We start from the raw sequence: 17,941 nt of genomic DNA on the forward strand, positions 1-17,941 counted from the left end.
GTTTTTCTAAAGCTGAATAAATCAGTTTTAAGAAAAATATACTAAAAAAATCACCGATCGAAAACTGATCATTCAGAAAATGCGACCGAACATTAGAAGTAATGAAAATATATACCAATTTTAAGAAGGAATTATTCAACTTCGAATGCACACTTTTGATTAACACCCTGTATAATATCTATTTTGAAGACGTATAGAAAGATTGGAGTAACCCGCCACCAGTTGGTCCGAGACGATTGAAGTGTTACCATTTCAGTGCGCTGTTTCAGTAGCTAAGAAGAGCAAACAGAGGCCATATTACACTAAACACGCCTGAAGAAGCCAGTGAGAGAAGAGTTCATCATCACATCGTTTGGCCTCCGCCTATGTTTACGACTCCTAGCCGAAGGTCAAAGGGATAGCAACCTCCAATTCGACAGTTCAATCCCCGTTTCAAAGGACATGCTTATCACAGGTTCCAATATCGCGTCAGAGCGAGATCGCCCAAATAATATGACTCGAAAAAACCCGACTTACCCGGATTTCATCAACATCATTTCTGACGTCATTGGCGTTCTTTGATTTGCCGAGGCCTGATATCCGGGAGTGGTACTGGTCCATCCAGTCGATAAGGTCCTTCCAAGAGTTGTAAAACTGAAGAAAAGAAATTCAAAAAGTTAAACTGGTGGCTTATTAAGGAAAATGGCATCAAAGAAAAAGCAGGATGACCTGGGACTGATGAACTTTCTGAAGTATCTGTAAATGTCCATGTTAAGGTACTTATTATCCCAAGACTTAACACATTTTGAAAATGAGGACATCAGTTAAATAAAAAAATCTTTAAATGAATCACACCATCACATTTTTAAAAGTCGCGCAACACCAGTTGTTATGGTCGCTAAAAACAAAACCTACCCTGACATCTTCCCTGTGCGCCTGGTTGAGGAGTCGTCCTCTCTCCTCCGCCCGTCTCTTCAACTTCTTGAACCTTAGCTTGATGCTCTGTAGCTGTGCCTTGACATAGAGTGTGTCCTCTTTGTTTCCGAAGTATTTGAGGTAGGTCCCGGTCATGTCGATTTCTTGGAGAATTTCGCGATGGAGGTGGATGTCGAACACAAATGACTGCAACGAAACGTCGCGCAAAGGGTCATTAACTCCATTAGATATAATCTGATGGAAATTTTGAAAAAATGAACAATAAATGATACTTACATGTGGCATTTTAAAAAGTGAAGATTTCAGTTGACTTTTTTCAGGTCGGGGAACTACCAGTCAACTTGAAATAATCGGACCCCATAGTCTTGTAGGCAGTTTTCATTAGCTTGGTATTGACTTTAGACACATTTTCAAAATTATATTTTTCATCCCCGTCAAAGACTTTATAGTGGCCATTATATATGAGAATTTAAATTGGAGCAGCAAGAACTTCCCTAACTCTGAATCCGCTCGAATCGGATATGACTGGCCGAAGAGGTATCCCAGGAATAGCAAGCTACCCAATTCGTGAACATTCAGTTTGTTTTGGACAAATTCTAGTTCTCCAAATTCGATAGTGCAGGACGTATGGCCAACCCGAAATCAACAACATAAAAATTTATTCGTTATTACAAAACATATACTATTGATATCAACAAATATGTTCACATTAATATCACTTAGATGCTTATGAAATAGTCACAATCAGCAAAAATACAGTAGAAGCATGCATGCAAATGATATTGACAGATCAATACTATCTATATTGCCATTGACACCTAGCAAATTCAAAAAGGGAAGGATCCTATGAAATATGGAATGTGAAAAAGGTGGAACGTTCCTTTCAATATCAGTCATATGTCGTTAAAGTTCCTATCTTTCACTTTGACCGATCACGTCATCTAGTGTATAAGTGTCATCACTACCAATCTTGAACAGAAACCTATTTTTTACTATTATTTGCGTCCTAGCAAGAGAAGTTGTCTCTTTAGTAGAAGTATCATATAAGGGAAATATTCCGTCGTTCTGTTAAAACACACAAGGTGACAAAAAAAGATTATTTACTTTTGATTTTGGATAACTACATTAATTCATAGATTTTTTCTTCGATTTACCACGCTTTGTCCACAAATAACTAATGAGATCACCACTTGTTGTGTCCAGTGTGTTTCATTTCATTACCTGTAATTACGCAATTTTTATTTGTATTTTTGCAAATTCTGCAGATGAGCAGATGATCGAAATCAAACACATAAAATCGCCTCGTATAAACCAGTAGTGCACTCATGTGCATGACCCAGTTATCAGGTGTTTGTACTTCGCTCAATAGTCACATCACATGTTAAATCTCAATAGTCATATCACATGTCCAATCATACATAATTTTTTTCCAAGACAACAACACATATTACCAGGGACTCTTAATCCGAAGTCGAAACCAGGTTGGTCGTAATAAAATGGAATGAGAGGGCCACACAGAATGATTTTGCTAGTCTCGATCAGTTGCAAATCACTTGAAATATGTTTGTACAGGAGCTACAGGTGCTTCCCTCGAACAATTTGAAACACCAATGGGGAACCTAACAAGAAATGCATATGATAAAAATATACCAGAACTTTCCTTATTCTAGGCCTATTCTGCTGGTTATATATATATTTGAAATTTTAACTAGAAGTTAAACGTTCCAAGCACTGAATTTCAATTCAACAAAGCCATTTCGTAGACTGAACCACAAACACAAATGCCAGGTTCTAGCGAATTTGCGTAATAACTGCAATACGGCAATGTTTATTTCTATTTATCTGAAGTACAAGCAAATATAATGAACACGGACGGCGTAAACCCTAAGGTCACAGTTAAAGTGACAACTTGTACGTGGTAGTTGCCTGACCAGGAGGATAATGACCCTGCTTGCCACCATGCGCCGCCTCCGGTAGTATCACACAAATACTGAGTTCTAATATTTTGGACATTACATGTGAATTTCAGGCAGGCCTATGGTTCCGCCCCTTTCTAGTGCATTGTTTATTGCAGCTAAAGGAATTTTCAATTATCCTGTTTGGAGAAGTCGCGGCCCTGTTGGAAGCCATTTTCGTATGAAAATCAACATATCTCATCCCCAAGTTGTCCCTTTAAGGTAACAGGCACAAGACAAAAAGGTCCAGGACATATTTTTGGGTTAGTGGACCAGACACTACTTGCAGTTTACTGTCAAAGTATGTACTTAGCACTGTCACAGTGTATATATAAGAGCCTTCAAGGGACTCTTTATAGGCAGCAGCTAGGTAGGGTAGTTAAATTTACACAAAGTGGCCAATAGAAGTCTCTCCCATCTCACAGTACGTCAACACCTTTTTTTGCTTGCGTGAGGAATATATGTAGCGATGAAGCTAACATGACCCAGTGCCTTTATACTGTGTAGATAGCCAATTCAACCCCTCTGCTCCTGCCTTTGGTCCCCCTTTATGATTAAATGAAAGCATGTGGTATGTTGTTCAGCACTATATCATCTGTAGGCTCATCATGCTTCGCTATTATGTTACCTTTTCATACAATTTTGTTATCTTGTGACGCATTATCAGCAATATCGAACCTTAGATTGGCCTACTTTTACAACCTAGACAGCGGGACTACATTAGAAGAAATGGTGCATGACTTTAATCTGCGTGAAAAGCTATAAAAATGTACATGTATGTCTTGCATACAAAAATATTTGGAGAATGTTCCTTGAATGACACAGCGAACGCTTAATGCTGAACCGTCCGACAAATGACCATGCAAGAGAGATTTCCCTCAAGTGTGCAGTCGATATTATAAGCCATGTGTTTAAAGGGGAAATATAGACCACAGATGAGATGGGCCAGATTATGCGCAGGTTATGTCCTGAACTCAGGCTGTGTAGGCCACAAAAGTATCGTCTTCTTTGAATGTTAACTTTTGCTATTTTGGCTGGGTCGACGCTCTTTCATTGGTAGGCCGCTGGGGCTAGCAATTTTCATTTTACACAAAGTGCAATATCTCGTGCCTTTATTTTCACTTTTTTGATAGTCAAGCTTCAAACGCGTTTCCTTCGAACACAATGTCCACAACAGTGCAAAACAAGCTCTGAATCAAATATTGCCAATATCGACAACAGAACGATAATCACTCGAAGCGCGTGGACGTCTTTCAGAATTCATTCCCCCCTCTGAGCCCCTTGCCGCATAGATTGCATATTTGGCCATCCTCGCCGCACGGGGTGACTCTGAAAAGTTTTTCACTTCGTCGACTCCTGAAGAAGAAGGACGCCGGAAACTGAATCTGTCACTAAAACTGGTAAAAGATTCCCGACGGGTTCCGACTGATTCCGCTCCAATTCCGAATGAACCCGATCTACCACGAACGGAATCAGATACACTCACGACTGAGTCTGATGTACTCCCGACTGATCCCGACGCACTGCCGACTTCTTCCGTTTTATTCCTGATTGATTCCGAGTTACTTCCGACAGAATCTGCAGTCCTAGAAAATCTCTCTCGAATCGAATTGAATCTAGAATAACCGATACTATCGCCGTTAGAATGGGCATCGCTTATTTTTTCAGGCCTATTAGGAGCACCAACAGATGAGTTACTGACACTGTCTGTTACATTTGGTCCAGGGTGCACAGTGCCAACACTATCCGATATTTGGTCTGGGCGATATTCTTTTGAATTCTCTGAAGAATTCGAACGAGTTTCAACTGACTCGGATCTATTTACGATAAACTCCGATCCATTTCCGACAGTCTCTGGTGTCCTGGAAAATCTCTCGCTATTCAAATTTGTTCTTGTACTGTATCTTGCGAAACCAATATTTTCACTGTCTGGTTGAGTTGGCCTATCACTTATTCCCTCAGGTTGATTACTTGCATTTCCATTTGAGTACGAGGAATTGGGTCCATCTTTTAATCTAGTGCGATGGTCATTTGAATACGCACTCCCAGTAGAATCTGAATGAGTTCCGATCGATTCCGATCGGTTTCCGAACGATTCCGATCGGTTTTCGAACGATTCCGACCTCTGTCCGATCGAATCCGACGTTCTGGAAAATCTTCCCGGAGTCGAGTTTGTTCTCGCTCTGTACCTCGCGTAACCATTAGTTTCGCTATTTGAATAAGTACCATGATTTTGCGCTGGTGACCTAGTGGCGCCACCAAGCGAGTTAGTGTCACTAGAATCCCCACATACTCCCGTAGCGCCGTTTACGGAGTAATTGTTACTGTCTGAATCGCTTAACCCCGGGCGGTTTATAATCAGTTTGTGCCGATCGATAATAGCCTCGGCCCCTTGGTGCATTAGGGTGGTTGGCGACGGGGGACGGGGTTCGGGAGGTGTTTCCTTTTCTGCAAATCGTTCGGCTAAGTATTTGCTTAATGCTTCTCCCTTGGGGGAAGTTTGGAGTATTTTTGATACATGGCAAAATTTAGGAGTCGTTGTACCCGATCTGTGAGCAGATTTTGTGACGTTCTCTACTGAATCAAAAACATCATCGTCAACATCATCATCATAATCGTAATCCTCAAACTGATGAGTCATTGCATTCCTCTCTTGAGAAGTTCGAAAGTTCGAAAGTTCGGGAGCTGGTTCCTTTTCTGCAAATCGCTCGGCTAAGTATTTGCTTAAGGCTTCTCCCTTGGGGGAGGTTTGGAGTATTTTTGATACATGGCAAAATTTAGGAGTCGTTGTACCCGATCTGTGAGCAGATTTTGTGCCGTTCTCTACTGAATCAAAAACATCATTGTCATCATCATCATCACCATCATCGTAATCCTCAAACTGATGAGTTATTGCATTCCTCTCTTGAGAAGTTCGAAAGTTCTCGCGAAAATTCGAATCCCGTCTAACAGTTCTCAAAGCGGATTTCAATGTTCTGTTTTCCGCGTTCAAAGTCGGGGTAATGAACGGTTTGTAGCTACTCCGGGTCCAGGGGGCCTTTGCACGCTCTTCACGTGCCCTTTCCTCCTCCGCCGTAAAGAAAATCGGTTTAATGTCTTTAATATCGACTGCCCGACTTCTCCGAGGACTCATGTGTCGGTATTTCTCGAGCAAATCTTCCACTCGCGCGCCACCGAATTTATTCGGTCGCCGACTTAAATCGTCTTTTGAAAGCATTGGATGATATTCCTTCTTCGGCAAATCCGAGCCCCGAGATTTATAACTATCGCCACCAGAATTGTCAATGTCAATATCCACGGGGGTCAGCTTGGAAAAATCGGGAACATCCGACCCGCTGTATCTTCTGCGTCTGTATTTAGCTAGAAGCGCGTAAGGGTTTGGCTTGGAAGGATCCTCGGGTTCCCTGGCAGCAAGCTGGTCTAGATTACCACAGTACGGGGCAGTTTCCTCGTAGTTCTCACTATTCCTGAGGAGGGTATCCTCGGGGAGACCAGCAGATGACCGCAACTTGGCATGTCGTTCGTAAATATCCTTCAAAATCACACCAACGGCTCCACCAGATTGCTCAATGTTCCTCTCAAACTCCAGCTGTGCCTGGCTTTTTTGTCCAAAACCCTCGTTTAGGCCTTCCATAGTGAAATCGAACTGTTCAGTCTTTTCGGGACTCAGCACCTCAATTCCGCGGACGTACGGGAATATTTTAACCACTGGCTTCGGATAATCTATAGGAGTCGAAGCACGTTTGAAGTAATCCGGTTGTTCAGAATCTGAATTCGGATCGGAGCAACAGTTCGTTAGAGACCCATTTAAATCTGTGTTTTCAAGTGAAGTGCATTCCGTCTCACTGCTACTTGTGAAGTCTATTGAAGAACCGACAGTGCCGTGTCTCACAGATTGAGGTCGGCCATTGTTGTGGTCGTCGCACCCCTCTACCACGTCATCCTCGCCCGTAAATGCACCGCTGTCCCTTTCATCCAGGTCATCACGATCTTTGTCTGGGACACTCGATTGAGAGAACCTGCGCTGATATATTCCTGGTCTAAACAGCAGTTTATCCATTGGATTGTTTATGGGTGGAACAATATTTTGCGGGCAAAACACAATAAAACCTTCAATAAAGGATATATGTTCTAGATTTCAAACTTGGCCGGGTTGTTCAGAACCTCAAGCATGCCCATTGTACTGTTATTCTATCCGCCATAAAATACCTCCATCAAAGAGTATATCAAAAATATTTAAAGGTTTTCCACCGTCATTTTTTCGTCGAATTTTATATACATTGCCATGGAAAAATGCACTACTACATAAACTTATGTTTGCCCTATTATTATGCATGGTGGTATGTCACTTAGAACCTGTTTTTGCTGCTTGGGAATAGTAACACGAAGAAAATGTTTCCAAGTTCAAGTCAGGTGTTCTGCTTAGAATGTTTAAGTAGTCGAAATATACTTTCCCTCTTGAATTTAGAAGTTTGTTTTTTATTGATATCCCGATATTCCAAACGTAAATATTAGAATGTAAGACATTTTTAGCTGTATGTACATCTGACGGATTCAGTAGAACCTCGTGAAATCACACACGACATTCAACTGTCAGACCTGAGGAATGGGACTTGAAGATACTTGAAGTCACTTTAGATCCGTCAGTGGGTTTCTGACTACCTCACCTGCCGAATGGAGTGCATCGGATGCACTGCATGTGTGAATGCGTACAGCCTATACTAGTGCATTAGTGGAAGTAATAAAGAAAGGTCAGAATGTGGAAGAAAACCGCATCATTGCGGTCATCCAGGATGGAATCGAAGTCTATCACAGATTGATCACGCCCTATCCAAGTTTATATAGCTATCATGAGCCAAAAAATCATTCCTCGGGGTGTGATATGTTTTTATCCTGACTACACTTTCATCGCGAAACTTCAATTCTCGATGTCCGGTAATCCAGGCCAGAACCAGCTGTCCCGAAATTCCAACATCTAAAAAGTCCGAAATTGGTTCAGGAACAAATGAGACAGATAATTGCGTCACATTTCTAACCATACACAAAGTACGAAAATATCTAAATTGGGTGTCTCTATCATTGCTGGTATTCCATTGCATATTATTCAAGTTCATCGGAGAGGCAGCAAAATGTCAGCATTAACTTAATCCAATGACACGGGATACAATCACAACACAACATGGAGGACAATATCGAACGAAACAGTTCTCCCCAGACACTGATTCCTGCTCGAGTTGAATATCAACAGTACAAAATTAGTGATGAATTATTCATTAAAATTCTGTACATTAATGTAGTAGATTGTTCCCCAGGTATTGGAAATCACTATTCGAAATATGCAACAACAACATTGAAATATTTCGAGGATTATTTTCTTCTCAGATGCGTCTTTGAATTTTCTTTACTCCTGACGACTTCGAAAGTTTTATTAGTTTAACCGCAAAATTAAATACAGTTTTACACATAACTTCCATCCGGGGTTCGACAAACTGTTCGAATACACCTTTTATTCGTCCTCATAATAACCAACTTCAATATCCAACTCAAAAAGGCTCCTACGAATCTGTAACTTCAACAAGTGTTGTTTAGAATCATTTTGATGAGAAATCCAGTGTTTCAAATGAGTAATCCAGTGTTTCTGAAGAGAAACCGAGTTTTCTGGTTACTTATTCATAATCAGTGTCACCGACAACTGAGAATATAGCATCATCCTTTTGCTTTTTGGGTGGAACCATCCCAATAATTCTCATTTACGATGTACGGTATCCATTTGCGGACAACTCTCCGTAGAATCAAACAACGCTGTTCACATTTTCAGTCGAAAAATGTTTCTACATTTGCGAAAATTTATATCCTGATGTTCGTTTTTTACCACATGTACAATGTTTACTCGATCGCTTGGCGCAATACATTGCCTGTGTACAGAGACATTTTTTTTCTTCCAAAGTTTACAACAAAGCCTATTTCTTCTAAGGTTATTCTACTGCTCAACTCTCTCACGACACGTTTGTGAACATCGCCAAATATATGTTTTCAGCTCAATAACCTTCTTACAAGTCCTCAGCAAATGCCTAAATCTCTTGAAGAATATTTTCGACTGGGAACCATGTCAATTAGTGTGCACTGGTTCCCTGCAAACAATTTGGACAATAGTTGCATCTCACGGTGTATAGCGACCAGGTATCAAGTTATGTTGTCGAAATAGGCCTGTGAGTCATTAATGTATCTCAATGCATTATTTCGAATTGCGATTCATTGTGTGGCTTTTGACGACAGAATGTATGAGGGTGTTTTTTTTCAATTTGGTGCAACAATTATTATGCTATATCAAATTATATCATATTCATTTGGTGGGTAGGCGTTTAACATACCTACATAGCTTCAAGAGCGTCAACCTTTTCTGAAAGACCTCATCTTTGCAAAGGTGCTTTAAATGTCGAGCAAATATTATTCGCTTTTTACATTTATCTGCTTTGCTGACATGCGTGATATCATGTCTAAGACAGTTCTACACGTTTAACTATCAAAATATACAAGTTAACAAGTAATAAGTATTAGCACAAAGGCACTGCTGAAAAATCCTCACTTTTCTGAACCCTGTGGCACAATACTGGGCCAAAGTTTTGTTTTCAATCCGAGGCATGAGCAAGCTTTTTCTTCACCTACAGGAATAGGCCTATGGAATTCGGTCAAAACAGAGTTTTGTCTGAAGGGGTCATAAATTCGCGTTCTCCATTCAACTGTCGAAATTGAAATATGCCCCAGGGACTATTTTAATGATATGGTGCACTTTATTAATGGTTTATACGTGCACATACAAATGAAATATGAAACATAACTTAACGATGATGCCCCCAACTTCAGAATGGGTTATTGGCAAGACCCAATGACATACTAAACGCCTAAATGTTATATACCACATGTCAATACCTTAATATCACCAAAGGTATATAGAAACCGCTCAAAAGCAATCGTTAAGATGGATGTTAGCATACATGCGTCACAATAAACAGGAATTTAATCATTCCTACGAAACCAGAAAGGCTGACCTAAATACCCTCAAAAGAATCTGCATACAAATGATGTTTACATTCAAGCTGATTGGCTTCAGGATGACGCTGCTTATCTTTTGATTTTTCAACAAACTTGAACAGAAGTTCTCTAGGGTAAAGGCCTTTAGAGAACGGCCTGGCCTGGGTCACGGCATGGCCGAATTTTGGAGGCGAGGCGACGTCATAGGCCAAATAACATGAATAAGGTTGAATAGATTATTGTTGACTTTTGGCAAAAGATCACGTTCATGAACATGTTCTAGGTTCATCCATCTAAGATGGTTGACAACTTGGTGTCGCCGAATAATTCTCTATCCAAATTGAAAATTCCGACTATTAAGCGACTAATGTGCATCTAGTAGGGCGTGCACTTAATTATTTAGAATTTAGAAACGGTCTTAGATTGTACAGGGTGGCCCAGAATTATCTTCCCTAACTACACCTGTAGAGTAGAGTAAAAAATGATGTCACCAGCCTACGCGACCATGGAAGTTTGACCAGTGGTGACATCTACAAGTGTGAACGATTGGCCTAACAAAAGTATATCAAGGTGAACTTTATGAAGGCCTATCAATAGTCTATCAAACGCTTTTGATCATTGCATCAGTCTTGTAAAAATTACAAGAGTGTAGTAACTGTCATGGTGAATTTCAGATTGGACTTATAATTGATGGAGGTCAGTCTCGAATCAACCCCTTCGCGACAAGTGTTCTAACATTCAAGTTCCTTCCACCACTCAATAGCATTCCGCGAAGTTACTATTTATAGCTCACAAGGTCATTTGAATAAGATATTGATGACGCTTTAGTCACGTGACAGTCGGACATCGACACTTATTTCTACGCATTTGAGCTTATTTCAAAGTCAATTATCTTTGACCCTGCATTGTTTTTAGCATGAATGATACCATAGAGTCAGAGAGAGATATATTCAGAACAATTATGTAGTATTTCCAACACTCGGATATGTGCCAGATTGAATCTAACTGCCCTCGTGAGAAAGCCTGAATCCATTACGAAACCACATGTTTGTCGACATTGCCTGTAATTCAACGATGGGGAAATAGAGGGCAGCAGCTGCAGTGACGTCATTATCGCGCAATGCTGTTCATCTGCGAAAAGTGATTCCGATGATTTAATTCTGAACATGAAGTGACCAGTCTCCACAAAGGCACTCTCAAATATCACTGAGCTTTTCACACATTGCTCACAAGTAACATGACTGACGGAGATAAAGAGATCGAACCATACATGACTATCTCCTATTTTGAACACCCTGCACTTTCATCTTCAACTGAACACGTCTTACCTTGTGGTCCTTTATTTGTTTCTTGATCCGGTCGACGATCTTGCTTGGGTATTTGAATGTCTTCAGTTGCTGTTCGGCGCGGATTAACCAGTCAACATAGACTTGGAGACTGCCGTGGAACCCTTGCACATAGGCTAGATGTCCCTCTAGTTTTTTCTGGAAGTTATAAAGATGCGCAGTGTTTTAAAATAGCTGCAAGGGTAATCGAGTTGTGCGGATTTGAGCTTGAAGTCGTCTTTTAATGCTGACACAATAAAGTTGTGTGTTGGGGCTTTAAAAACTGCTGATGGCTGTCTTAACTAAGGATAGATACCCTTCACCATGTAGGCCTGGTGAATAAATGTAGTTCTCAAACAAGGAATAAAACGCATGCCATTATTTGTTAGATTTGGTATGTATTTCGAATATCATGCCAACACGTTTCAAAGGGGATGTAGGGAAACGTCGTGATAACGTGTTATTTCCATGACCACCCTTTATATTTCTAATCAAGGTACCTTAATCTCATAAGGTCGTCGAGAGAAATCTTTGGTAAAAGAGATCTGAAAACGCCAAGGTTTTCATGAATGAATATGTGAAGGAAATGAAGTATAAGGAGTGATGATTTTTAGATCATGGTCAATTGATTTATGAATGTATGACTGCGTGTTATTTCTTCGAGGGAGTGGGGTTCAGAGAGGAAGAAACATGTATCTTCTTCTTTGCAAGTAAAATGATCGCCCTTGATGAGTTACGGGATGGAATATGCTGGTGAGCTGAGTTATCTACCTTACAACCGAATTGGAAGCTTTGCCCGATTCCTTAATGTGTGAGTGATGGTTTTTGGGAAAAGTTGGCAGTGGAGGATGTGAGAGTGGCACAGGTTCCCAACATCGATTTCAGAGGGAAGTTGTCCTATCAATCTGAACTATAAAACTAGTTGTTTCAAAAACCAGAACAGCTACTACTGCTTTCATGTAGACTAGTGGAGGTAAACTGTGCGTAGTCTTGCCATCCAAGACAGCTTCCCCTCAGATAGGGTCTGCTTACCTTCTTCTTTGCAGCTCTCCTCTTCACGCTGTTCCACTTCTGCCTGAGTTTCCTCAGGTAGTCATCAAGCAGGGCAGCATCAGTGGCCTTGCATCGATCCAGCATGTCCTCGCCATTAGCCAACAACAGACGAATCTTGTCTTCCTTCTTCTCGAAGATCGCATATTTTACCTGGAACCAAGACGTATAATATACAGATGACAAAATATCTAATTTTTCTAGATACAAATGACAACACACTTCTTTTTTTAAATACAAATGACAACATACTTCATTTTTGAAATACAAATGACAGCCTAATACCTTTTTGAAATACAAATGACAAAATACATCTTATTTTGAAATACAAGACAAAATACATCTTATTTGGAAATGCAAATGATAAAATACATCATTTTTCGAGATACAAATTAAAGATATTTCTTTGTTTGTGATACAAATGACAAGATACTCCTCTTTGTAGATACAAATATTTCAATTTTGGATCAAAGGACGTGCGATACTTACGAGGAATTTATCGAGATGTTTCTTCGCGCTGTATGGAATGCAACCGATTGGTCCAGGGTGCCTGAGTTCGATCTTGAATTCTGTCAACCAATTAACCTGGTCTTCAACATCACCGATGAACACTTTAATCTAAAGGTGAGAGACATTAAATATAGATCAAAATTATTTTGCAAATTACAACAAATGCGTTAATTACTTGAGTTTGTCTTCTGGATTAACTCTGCTGAGTTTTTCGTGTTTCGGTGGGGCATCAGTTGGGGTTATTCGTCTAGTACAATAATGGACCTCATTCAATCCCTAATAAGGCGTTCAATTCTGCATAGGACTACGTTTGCATACAGTTTGTGATATTGGTTTAATGACGACGTTTTAATTGATACTAGTGCAAGATACTGCTATTTCTGACTAGAAAAGTGGGGTCTTTAGCTTATCATTTTTTTGCAAGACATCACATTTTTACGACTTGTTCAAAGCAAAACGTAACTAAAGACTACAATAGAACCCAATCATATGTATGTACGTTATACACAGGCAATTACCATACATCTTCTCAATACAAGCTCACATTTATTTTTTTATCCATTTTGCTCATTGATGAATAAAGCTACCCTGACCTACCTCTTTCAAAGTGTCCTGAAGCCTGTTGTGCTTATCCTTAATGGCAAGAAAAAGTCCTGTCAGTAACTCGTTCATCTCCTCCTTCTTCGCCTTGAGTTTGTTGTTTGGTCCCTCTTTACCCTTTGCGAGAAGTTCATCTACTGCCTGCTCTAACGCTTTCATGGCCGGCTCCTGGTTTTGGACGTCAGTTTTCAAATGCTGAAATGCGGAGGCAAATGACTCAACCTGAATTGCGTACAGGTTCCAGGAAAATGTTTTAAGAGTAAAAAGTCATAGTTATAGTCTGTTGAAGAATGTCTTTTACAGAAGCATCACAGGTAATTTGGTACAGACGCCCTCAACTGACTTTAACAAGTTAACAAAATTATATATTGATGATAACACTTACCCCTAAACATTTCAAGTGGGTTTCAATAAATCGTGGGTCACCATATATATCCTCCAGCTCAGCCAACTTCTCCTCTGCTGCCTGAAGAACACCTATGACATCATCCATGGCCGCTTCAACCTCGCCTACTTTGATTAGGCCTGCATTTAGGGCATTCTGAAAGAAATAAACAACTCCAGTTAGAAAATGCTAAGATAGCCCCGAAAACAGACTTCACTTCTACATGTTGTAACATCCTAATACCTGAACTAGGTGACTATATCTTGAAAGGGTGTTTCATGGCTATAAATCTCCGATCGTGGTATTCGTTCCCATATCTTGCACTCGTGAGATGCCCAGATGCAACACCTATTAGGCACTAGAAGACAACAGGAGATCGAAACTATTCAGTCTACAGCATTCGAAAATGCACAGTTCAGGGAGTGCTTTACACTCCATTAGAAGTGATATCATTTGGCGATAATCTCACCTCCCTGTCAGCTATCTTCTTCAAGAGGTCATCCCACTTTTCATTGACGTCTTCCACTTGCGGCTGTAACCTTTCCACAGTTGTTGGTGCTGCTTTCATTATCTCCTTGGCGTGTTGATTCATTGTCTCCAGCGTGACGCCCTTGGTTGGAATCTGGACTTTTAGGACCTTGAAAGTGATAAAACAGTGTGATGAAGCGACACGTTTCTAAAGCATAATATCATGGATCGCATGGATTGAACTATCCCGGAGACAAATGATACATTTGTCTAGCAGCTCCCTTTCCACATGGACATACACTGTAAATGGAATAGATTTTCCACTCGCACTAGCTTACTAAAATCTAGAGCATGAAAATTGTGAAACTTGTTGGATTAGATGAAAAACATTTTTTTGCACTGCAATGGAAAATATTCTATTCGCAATAAACAAACTATCTAGACCGTAAGAACCATGATTGACGGCTGACGTTATGATGCGTTTTGATAGTCTAACACGATGAAGGAAAAGCTTTGATGTAATTACGATATTTACACATTTGGACTGTGTATGCAACAGACTGATATAAATCAACCATGCAATAAAACAAAGAAAGGGATAGCAAGAAGTATATTTTATAGACAAGACAAGGCAAGGCAATTTTGATTTAAAAGGCAATAAGGTACATGTATGATCGGGGATGACAAAGCTATATCAAATGCCAGTACAATTCGATGTTGGCTCTTAATCAAAGATAAGGCGATTTGAAATACCGGACGGCAGTTTTCGTTATAAATCAATGTGAAAGATAAGGTGAAAGTGAACGGTAAGTTAACTTCGAATGGCAATATAGCTAGACACGTTGTACTTACAACAGTGAACATTTCTACATCACAGGCAAGATATGAGAAGCTGACAAGCGATGGTGAAACAACTTGCAATATTTTAAGCAGGAGCAATAATGCTTTATTTACAAAAGCGAAGTGGGATAGCAAGGCTACGAAATAGCTAAACAGTGTAGCAAGTGAGAAACATTATTGGGCGATTCCTTTTGTGTGCTGGCGTTATTGTTTCTTTTTGGTGGGAATGAAAACATGGTTTAAGCATGCACATTAGTATGCCCACATTTAATATCAATTGAGAAAAAAAGTTAATCAAACTGAAATGTGTGTCTTGTTAGCAAACACCACTGGAGTTAGTAGCTAAAAGTTAACCAACGTGAAGGGAGATTTACTTGTATTACTATCTAGAACAGTTTTTTTAAGAGAGAAGTCATTCAAGGATCCAAAGATAATCATTTTCCTGCTATAGACCAGCAAATGACAGAAAGAGGGTTGTGATACCTTATTTTTGAAAGTTCTGTACAATACATGCAAGTGACAACAATGATAGGACGAGCAGGGGTGACGTCATCATGCTGCGCACGCAAGCCGAGCGCAACAAAGGACATGCAGAGGTAAACGAGGTCGGAACAAAACGAACAGGCTTTTTGTGCGGAGATTGTAAAGGTGAATACTTTTAGCTGTTCGATTTGAATCTTGATTGAGCGGGCATCTAGCGCTACTGGAGGCATGGTTGCGATCTGTTCGCCGGCTTTGGCTAGCCAAGCATTCATTTCCTATAATTAAGGTATTACAGTAGAAGTTGAAGGAGGTTAAGTAAATTAAAGAGAAGATGTCGTATTAGGGCGTTAAACTGTTATGTCTGAATCCATGCTACTGATGGTTTCTCTGTAAGTCTTCTAGTTAGTAGCTTAACCGAAGGAGGGGGCATTGATTTCCAAAGGTATACCTGTAACAATTCAGTCTAATGCGTGGTCGTGAAAAGTACAGAAATGCCATATAGCTCTAAAAATCTTATCTTCGTTATAGCTAACTAGACACAGGAATTGTGTAAAGGAATGTTAGATAGAGTCAATCATCTCATGAACGACACCCCCTACTTCACCATAAGATCTGGGCTGAAACAATTAACGTAATATTGATGACATTTCTCTTCTAACCAGATTGGAATCAGGCAATAAACTTACATCCATAATGTCCTTTAGACGCCTGGCCTTCTCTAAAGCACTGCTCAACTCTTCATCCTTATCCTTGATATCGTCCTCAATATCGGCACAGAGCTCGTCAATGTCATCCAAGTGCTTCTTGACCTCCATCTTTGCCGGAGGGCCGCAGATGTTGCACAACTCATCGCCGAGTTGGTGACAGTCTTCAACCGAGTCTTTGGTCTTGACGAAGTCATCTTCCAAAACCTATAAAAAAATGGTGAACTTTCAAAGCTGATGTCAATGGCAACGATAACTTCAACCAAGGGCGGTAATAACAATGTAAAACATAGGTTGGAGCAGTCTTTTAAAATTCATTTTGGATACAAGTATACCTCACTCTTTGCTTCGTTTGGATGTAACCACTGCAAACCTCTTGCTGCTAATTCAAGAATAAACGGAATGATGTTGGCCAAAACAGAATGGGAAGCGGATGCCTCCATTGGTTGATTTATGATGCGAAGGGCAGGAGACTCAAGGATTGGGCTGCTCATATCATGCTTCGAATTGAGTGCAACACATTTATGCACTAGGTCCTAGGCCCATTATAATTCGTCACAAGACCCGATTATGAACGGACATCAACTGCCAATGAAACTGATCCAGCTATAGGTCATTTTCAATAACATGATTTATTTGGAAAGTACCAATTTCAAAATGGTAATCGTTTGAATTTTGAACATGTGATTGGTGGAAAAAATAACGCCTACCTTGAGTTCCTTCTGCTGCTCCAGTATAAACTCTGGATCAATACTAGAGCTGTCGATGGCACAGACATTGTCCGCTATCTCTTGAAGGGTGGCATCCGTGGTGCGATACTTGTCCCAGAAATCATTAGCAACCGGACAAGCGCCCTCTATCTGCGCCTTCCTCTTCTCGACGCCATCTTTGACATCCTGGTAACCCTTTAGGAGGTCTTCAATTTTCTCACTCAGTTCGTCGCCTGAAACATATAGTGATGAAAACTTACATTTCCCCCCTTAACAGCAAGATATACGACTTTCAACCATCGTCTTAAGAGAAAATTTGTTGATGAAAGACTTGGTTATAGCTTTGGGATAAGTTTTCTGTGGCTGAGGACTGCCCCTTATGTAATGTAGCTGAACACTTAGCTGTTACCCGTATACCAATGAAAAATCCTTTTGTCACATCTAGTATATCATCTTTTAGTTCAGCAAAAACGACACATTGTCGTACTGCAGTCTTTCTTACCATCAGATAATGAGCTCGTTTCACTTGCGTCATCACCAGACCGAACCCTCTGAACCTTTTTGATGAACGGTTCCAACTTGGCAAGCTTGGCCTCAAGCTCCTGAAAACAAACAAATGGTTAAGGCCTGGTGTTTCCCGCTACCCTGAAGAGTTTTAGTAACAACGGCAGAGGTGGCCATTCCGATTTGTTATCCTGATCAAACCTTTCAATAGGACCAAGGATAGATTAATCCATACTTGATAGAACTAGCAATACGGCGGAATAAAGAGTTTTTATAAAGAGCCTTTATCTCGACAACCCTTTTGCACGCATACTTCATGACCTGATCAATAATATGTGTGCTGACCACGGAAAGAACATGTCATCAATACGACGTGCAACCTGATCAGATTACACCGTCTCTATGACGTCCTCATGCTATTGAGCAGCCAGTTCGACGACATACAAGATATCACCCATTT

The 17,941-nt window shown here is 40.3% G+C and overlaps 1 protein-coding gene across 1 annotated transcript in view; it reads right to left on the reverse strand.

The window, feature by feature from the left end:
- LOC135499414 (uncharacterized) overlaps positions 1–17,941 on the reverse strand; it is a 75,814-nt gene that overhangs the window by 15,964 nt on the left and 41,909 nt on the right. Inside the window, exons 13-24 of the mRNA XM_064790157.1 lie at positions 17,480–17,579; positions 16,978–17,210; positions 16,250–16,474; positions 15,737–15,838; positions 14,242–14,409; positions 13,773–13,928; positions 13,385–13,582; positions 12,767–12,895; positions 12,260–12,430; positions 11,231–11,386; positions 895–1,101; positions 517–633 (exon numbers count right to left, since the gene is read on the reverse strand). Coding sequence (XP_064646227.1) covers positions 517–633; positions 895–1,101; positions 11,231–11,386; positions 12,260–12,430; positions 12,767–12,895; positions 13,385–13,582; positions 13,773–13,928; positions 14,242–14,409; positions 15,737–15,838; positions 16,250–16,474; positions 16,978–17,210; positions 17,480–17,579 — 1,962 coding nt within the window. The remainder of the gene's footprint in view (positions 1–516; positions 634–894; positions 1,102–11,230; positions 11,387–12,259; positions 12,431–12,766; positions 12,896–13,384; positions 13,583–13,772; positions 13,929–14,241; positions 14,410–15,736; positions 15,839–16,249; positions 16,475–16,977; positions 17,211–17,479; positions 17,580–17,941) is intronic.

Source organism: Lineus longissimus, chromosome 15, assembly GCF_910592395.1.
Source record: "Lineus longissimus chromosome 15, tnLinLong1.2, whole genome shotgun sequence".
In the NCBI taxonomy this organism is placed as follows: Eukaryota; Metazoa; Nemertea; class Pilidiophora; order Heteronemertea; family Lineidae; genus Lineus; species Lineus longissimus.